The sequence below is a fragment of the Heterodontus francisci genome, chromosome 21 (assembly GCF_036365525.1).
Source record: "Heterodontus francisci isolate sHetFra1 chromosome 21, sHetFra1.hap1, whole genome shotgun sequence".
NCBI lineage: Eukaryota > Metazoa > Chordata > Chondrichthyes > Heterodontiformes > Heterodontidae > Heterodontus > Heterodontus francisci.
This window is the reverse complement of record NC_090391.1, coordinates 32,868,254-32,874,841: the sequence shown is the minus strand read 5'-3', so window position 1 is coordinate 32,874,841 and position 6,588 is coordinate 32,868,254. Positions and strand designations below refer to the sequence as shown.

Sequence of the window (6,588 nt, the reverse complement as noted above, 5' to 3'; positions counted from 1 at the left end):
TCACTTCCTCAAAGAATTCTATTAAGTTGGTAAGACATGACCTTCCCTGCACAAAACCATGTTGCCTATCACTGATAAGCCCATTTTCTTCCAAATGGGACTGGATCCTATACCTCAGTATCTTCTCCAGCAGCTTCCCTACCACTGACGTCAGGCTCACCGGTCTATAATTACCTGTATTATCCCTGCTACCCTTCTTAAACAAGGGGACAACATTAGCAATTCTCCAGTCCTCCGGGACCTCACCCGTGTTTAAGGATGCTGCAAAGATATCTGTTAAGGCCCCAGCTATTTCCTCTCTCGCTTCCCTCAGTAACCTGGGATAGATCCCATCCGGACCTGGGGACTTGTCCACCTTAATGCCCTTTAGAATACCCAACACTTCCTCCCTCCTTATGCCGACTTGACCTAGAGTAATCAAACATCTGTTCCTAACCTCAACATCCGTCATGTCCCTCTCCTCGGTGAATACCGATGCAAAGTACTCGTTTAGAATCTCACCCATTTTCTCTGAGTCCAAGCATAACATTCCTCCTTTGTCCTTTAGTGGGCCAATCCTTTCTCTAGTTACCCTCTTTCTCCTTATATATGAATAAAAGGCTTTGGGATTTTCCTTAACCTTGTTTGCTAAAGATATTTCATGACCCCTTTTAGCCCTCTTAATTCCTCGTTTCAGATTGGTCCTACATTCCCGATATTCTTTCAAAGCTTCGTCTTTCATCAGCCGCCTACACCTTATGTATGCTTCCTTTTTCCTCTTAGCTAGTCTCACAATTTCACCTGTCATCCATGGTTCCCTAATCTTGCCATTTCTATCCCTCATTTTCACAGGAACATGTCTCTCCTGAACGCTAATCAACCTCTCTTTAAAAGTCTCCCACATATCACATGTGGATTTACCTTCAAACAGCTGCTCCCAATCTCCATTTCCCAGCTCCTGCCGAATTTTGGTATAGTTGGCCTTCCCCCAATTTAGCACTCTTCCTTTAGGACCACTCTCGTCTTTGTCCATGAGTATTTTAAAGCTTACGGAATTGTGATCACTATTCCCAAAGTAGTCCCCTACTGAAACTTCAACAACCTGGCCGGGCTCATTCCCCAACACCAGGTCCAGTATGGCCCCTTCCCGAGTTGGACTATTTACATACTGCTCTAGAAAACCTTCCTGGATGCTCCTTACAAATTCTGCTCCATCTGGACCTCTAACACTAAGCGAATCCCAGTCAATGTTGGGAAAATTAAAATTTCCTATCACCACCACCCTGTTGCTCCTACATCTTTCCATAATCTGTTTACATATTTGTACCTCTATCTCACGCTCGCTGTTGGGAGGCCTGTAGTACAGCCCCAACATTGTTACCACACCCTTCCTATTTCTGAGTTCTGTCCATATTGCCTCACTGCTCGAGTCCTCCATAGTGCCCTCCTTCAGCACAGCTGTGATATCCTCTTTGACCAGTAATGCAACTCCTCCACCCCTTTTACCTCCCTCTCTATCCCGCCTGAAGCATCGATATCCTGGGATATTTAGTTGCCAATCATGCCCTTCCCTCAACCAATGTACATATGTGCACTGATTTGTTTTTGGATGATGTCGCCGAGGAGCAGCATGCTGATGAAAAATAGGAGGGGCAAAGGACAGTTCCTCAAATGGAAAGCAAAGCCATTTCAGGTGGCCCTCTGGCTAAGATCAGATAGATAGGAATAAAACAAGGCACGATCAGTACCACACAGCTGAATGATAGTGGGGAGGCATTCGAAGAGGATGTTGTGGTAAAATGCGCCAAAGGCTGCAGACCAGCCAAGAAGGGAGAGGACGGACTGTCTACCGTTGCCAAAGTAACATTGAAGGTCATTTGTGACTTTGATATGAGCCGTTTCAGTACTGAGGCATGGACTGAATCCTGATTGTAGGGAAAGTTCAGCATGGATATGGCAGACGATAACACATTCAAAGACTTTGGAGAGGAAGCTGAAGTTGGAGATCGGGCAGTATTTTACAAGGACAGAAGCTTCAAGGGCTTTTTTATTTTTTTTCTTTTGAGAGGAGTATTGACAGATAGTTCCACGATAGAGGGGCAGTATCTAAGTGGACTGAACTGTGAACAATATCAGCTGAGATGGGAGCCAGGATGAGACTCAACCAGCTCTGACTGTGCAGCCGCCAAGCTGCAGATCCGACTGTCAGCTCCTATGCTGAGCGCATCCCCACTTCCTCAACATGTGTACGATATCCCCGCCCAAAACTCTCACTCATACAGATTGAATCAGGGATCGGGGTGGGGGGAGGGGAGAAACGGGGGCAGGGGGTGCTGTGGTATGGGTGAGTGTGACAGTGAGAGATGGAAATGACCAGTGGGGGAAATGGAACGGGGATGGAATCAATTAAGGTTCCAAAAGTAAAACAAACAACAATAAGAAACTAGCAAGGGAAGATGTCCAGCCTCTGCAACATTCAGCATTTGTTGGTCCAAGCTTTACTTTCTGAGCAGACGCGGAGAAACAAACCTGCGGAGACAATTCATTGGCTGCTGTTCCCTCTGCTGTCCTGAAGTGGACGCTCTGATGCATACCCCCCCACGCCCCGCCCCAACTTTCCACCTCCCCCAATCTTCAACGCCATACACCCCAACTCCCCGTGTCATTTGTGCATTTCGTGTTATCCAGCTGTCCGTCATCTCGTGGAGTAAATATTACATTCATTGATGAACTTACTGGGAACCGCCTCTAGATTCCTATCTGTTGTTTTGTCCTTTCATTAATTGAATAATTAATATCACCGGATATTTCACCACACTCTTGAGCTGTTCTCTGAACCTGGACTGAGGAGCGCCATAAATAAATGTGTTTGTGCAGCAACTTAAACTCAGCAGCATAAATCCAACTTGTAGAACTAAATTCTGAATCGTTGTAAACCCCAGGATCTCTTCCTGTAATGTTATAAAATAATAAATCTATGAAATATACCAACCACAGAAGTATGAAGTTGACAGAGATGGTAAAGAGTAATATCGCAGACTTCCTTCTGCTCTCCATTTCTGGGTCACTGCAATTCGCTCCCTTGCTCTGACACCTGAGTCCCTCACGGACTCGACTGGCCACTAAAATGTGCCTGACTGTCAGAGCATTGAGTAACAGAATTAAAGCAAATGGGAGTAATGGGGCTAAAACCTTATCAAACCAATCAAATCCCACCCATCCGGGCTCACTAAAATAGCTTGGCTTTGTATAACAGCCCCATGGTACATTGTCGGTTTTCTCTCCAGGGTCATGTGCAAAATAAAAGGGAATGTTTTTGAGACAGAGTCGAATGCAGGTTGTTGCTAAAACCACAACTGCAGTTTTCTCAGTGCAATATTTTGCTTTCAGCTTCTGGGAACAGATGAGCACAAATCGATCAAAAGTGAAAGCAACTGTGAACCAGACAGAACAGTCTGTGGCTGCATGACACAGGAAAGCGATAACACGACACACAGAAGGGATGTTTAGGTAAGGTGGCGGGAAATAATAATAACCGATAGTCCACAGTATCACCCTCGTGATAATGAAAAGCAGATCCGCTCTTGCCATCGTCACTAGGTAGCGAGTGGTGCAGGTTGAAAGGCCGCACTTTCCCCAGGACAGGATCACAATCGCCAGTAAATTAGCTGTAAGAGACAGAAAGAAAAATGATCCTTGACATTAATGATCAAACAAGCTCCGAGTCTAACTCAGACACTGAGGGCAGTATTTACATACCACAAACAAGTGCATTGAGTGCGGGTCAGAGGATAAAGAATCTCATCCAGGGATCTGACCCCGCCTCCAAGAGCCCTACTTCCCAGTTTTAACAGAGGCAGGACAAGGAGCAATGAACCGAGTGCTTTCAGGAGGCAGGTCAGCGTATTAACTATATGATTGAAGCCACCAGCCTCAAATTTCACGTGATTCGCAGGTTATTCTGAATACCCAGCTTTCCCCATTAGATCTGAACCCCAGCACAAATTCACCTGGGATGCATTGCTCTCCCTCCACCCAGTCTTGGAATGGAAATCCCCCACAATCTGAACCACCAGAATGTCTGGGATTGGACTCCATTCACCTTGTCTTTGATTGGATATTCCACGCTACCTAACCCACAAGTGTATCGGGGATTGGTCTCCCTCCACTCTGTCTGGAATTGGACATTCCCCATCATCTAAACCACCAGAAAATCGCGAATTGGTCTCCCTCCACCCTATCTGGGATTGGACATTCCCCGGAATTTAAACCACCAGAGTATCAGGGATTTGTCTCCCGACAGCCGGTCTGATATTGTATATTTCCTGCAGTCTAAACCACCAGCGTATCGGGGAATGGTCTCCCTCCAGCCTGCCTGGGGTTGTACATTCTCCGCAATCTAAACCTCTGGTGTATCAGGGATTGGACTACCTCCACCCTATCTGGGGTTGGATATTCCCCGCAGTCTAAACGACCAGAGAATCGGGGATTAGTCTCCCAACAGCCGGTCTGTGATTGGACATTCCCCGCAATCTAAACCACCAGAATATCGGGGATTGGTCTCCGTCCAGCCTGTCTGGGATTATAGATTTTCCACATTCTGATCCACCACAGTTTCGGAGATTGGACTCCCTCAACACTGCGTGGAATTGGCCATTCCCTACAATCTGACCCTCTGCAGTGTCGGGGTTTGGACATCCTGGGAGACCGAGTGAGAGCAGCGTTGTTTAAAAAGAGCAGCGACAGCGAGAAAGAGTGGTACTGAGTGAGAAAAAAGGTGTTTAAAAAGAGCAGCGACAGCGGAAAGAAGGAGACTGAGTGAGACCAACGTTGTTTAAAAAGAGCAGCAGCGGGAAAGAAGGAGACTGAGCGAGACCAGCGTTGTTGAAAAAGAGCAGCGACAACGGGAAAGAAGGAGCCTGAGTGACACCAGTGGTGTTTAAGAAGAGCAGGGGCAGCGGTAAAGAAGGAGACTGAGTGAGACGAGTGATGTTTAAAAAGAGCAGCGGCAACGCGCCTGAGTTTTGAAAAAAAAACAGTAATATCATAGGAGAGCTGCAAGTTGATTGATTGTTGAGTAGAAGCTGTTAGAATATTAAAAAAAAAAAGGAGTAAGCTTTTTTGTTGAAAATAAAATCTCTGGTGATGAGGTGACTATTACTGAAGTCTTTTTTTTTAAAGTACTTTAGATTGAAGCGGGTAGAACAAGGCCCCTATTCTAACTCGTATTTTTTAAATTAAGAGATAACAAATTAACCGAAGGGCAAGTCATGTCAGGAGAGCTCAGTCCCGTGATGTGTTCCTCCTGCGTTATATGGGAAATCGACCATGTGTGCAGGAAGTGTATCCATCTTCAGCTACTGGCTACCCGAATTACGGAGCTGGAGCTGCGGGTGGATTCAGTCTGGAGCATCGGCGATGTTGAGGATGTCGTGGATAGCACGTTTAGTGAGGTGGTCACACCGCAGGTAATGGCTGCACAGGCAGAAAAGAGATGGGTGACCACCAGACGGAGAAATAGGCATAGGCAGTTAATGCAGGAGTCCCCTGTGGCCATCCCCCTCCAAAACAGATATACCTCTTTGGATACTCTCCCGGGATGACCTCCCGGGGGAAAGCAGCAACAGCCACGTTTGTGGCACCACGGAGGTCTCTGCTGCACAGCAGGGGATGAAAAGGGTTGGTAAAGTTATAGTGATAGGGGATTCTATCGTAAGGTGTGCAGACAGGCGCTTCTGTGGCCACAAACGAGACTCCAGGATGGCATGTTGCCTCCCTGGTGCTTGGGTCAAGGATGTATCCGAGCGGCTGCAGGACATTCTGAAAGGGGAGGATGAGCAGCCATAGGTCATCGTCCATATTGGTGCTAACGACATAGGCAAAAAAAGAGATGAGGTCCTGCAAAGTGAATATTGGGAGTTAGGTAGAAGGTCAAAAAGCAGGACCTCCAGGGTTGTACTCTTAGGTTTACTCCCTGTACCACGTGCTAGTGAGGGTAGGAATAGAAGGATCAGGAAAATGAATGTGTGGCAAAGAGCTGGTGTCGGCGGGAGGGCTTCAGCTATTTGGATCATTTTCTGGTGCAGAGGTGATCGGTACAAGAAGGACAGGTTGCATCTAAACGGGAATCGGACCAATATCGTTGCAGGGAGATTTGCTAGCACTACTCGGGAGGGTTTAAACTATTCTTGCAGAGGGGGGGGGGGGTGGGGGGGGGTGGGACACCAAGTAGTAGTCTCTCAGATGAGATAGTTGAGGCAAATGTAGAGGTTAAAGCAAGCAAGTCCAGTAAGTAGGCGGGGCAGGGACAGGGCAGGGAGCGTGGAAGGTCTGGTAGGCTAACTGCATTTACTTTAATGCAAGAAGCCATACAGGTAAGGCAGATGAACTCAGAGCATGGATCAGTACATGGGATTGTGATATTATAGCTATTATGGAAATGTGGTTGAGGGATAGGCAGGACTGGCAGCTCCATGTTCCAGGGCACCTTTCTTTCCGGTGTTACCGAGGTGGAGTTAAGAGAGGAGGGGACGTTGCACTGTTGATTAGGGAGGACATCACGGCAGTACTTAGAGATGATATCCCGGCGGGAATGTCCAGCGAAGCCAT

The 6,588-nt window shown here is 47.0% G+C and overlaps 1 protein-coding gene across 1 annotated transcript; it reads right to left on the bottom strand.

The window, feature by feature from the left end:
* Window positions 1-2,727: 2,727 nt before the first annotated feature.
* On the bottom strand, window positions 2,728-5,392 carry LOC137381081 (neuropeptides capa receptor-like). Its single transcript, XM_068053471.1, has 2 exons — window positions 5,341-5,392; window positions 2,728-3,647 (listed from the first exon to the last, which is right to left on the bottom strand). The coding sequence occupies exons 1-2, from the start codon at window positions 5,390-5,392 to the stop codon at window positions 2,728-2,730; spliced, it is 972 nt and encodes a 323-aa protein (XP_067909572.1).
* Window positions 5,393-6,588: the final 1,196 nt, after the last annotated feature.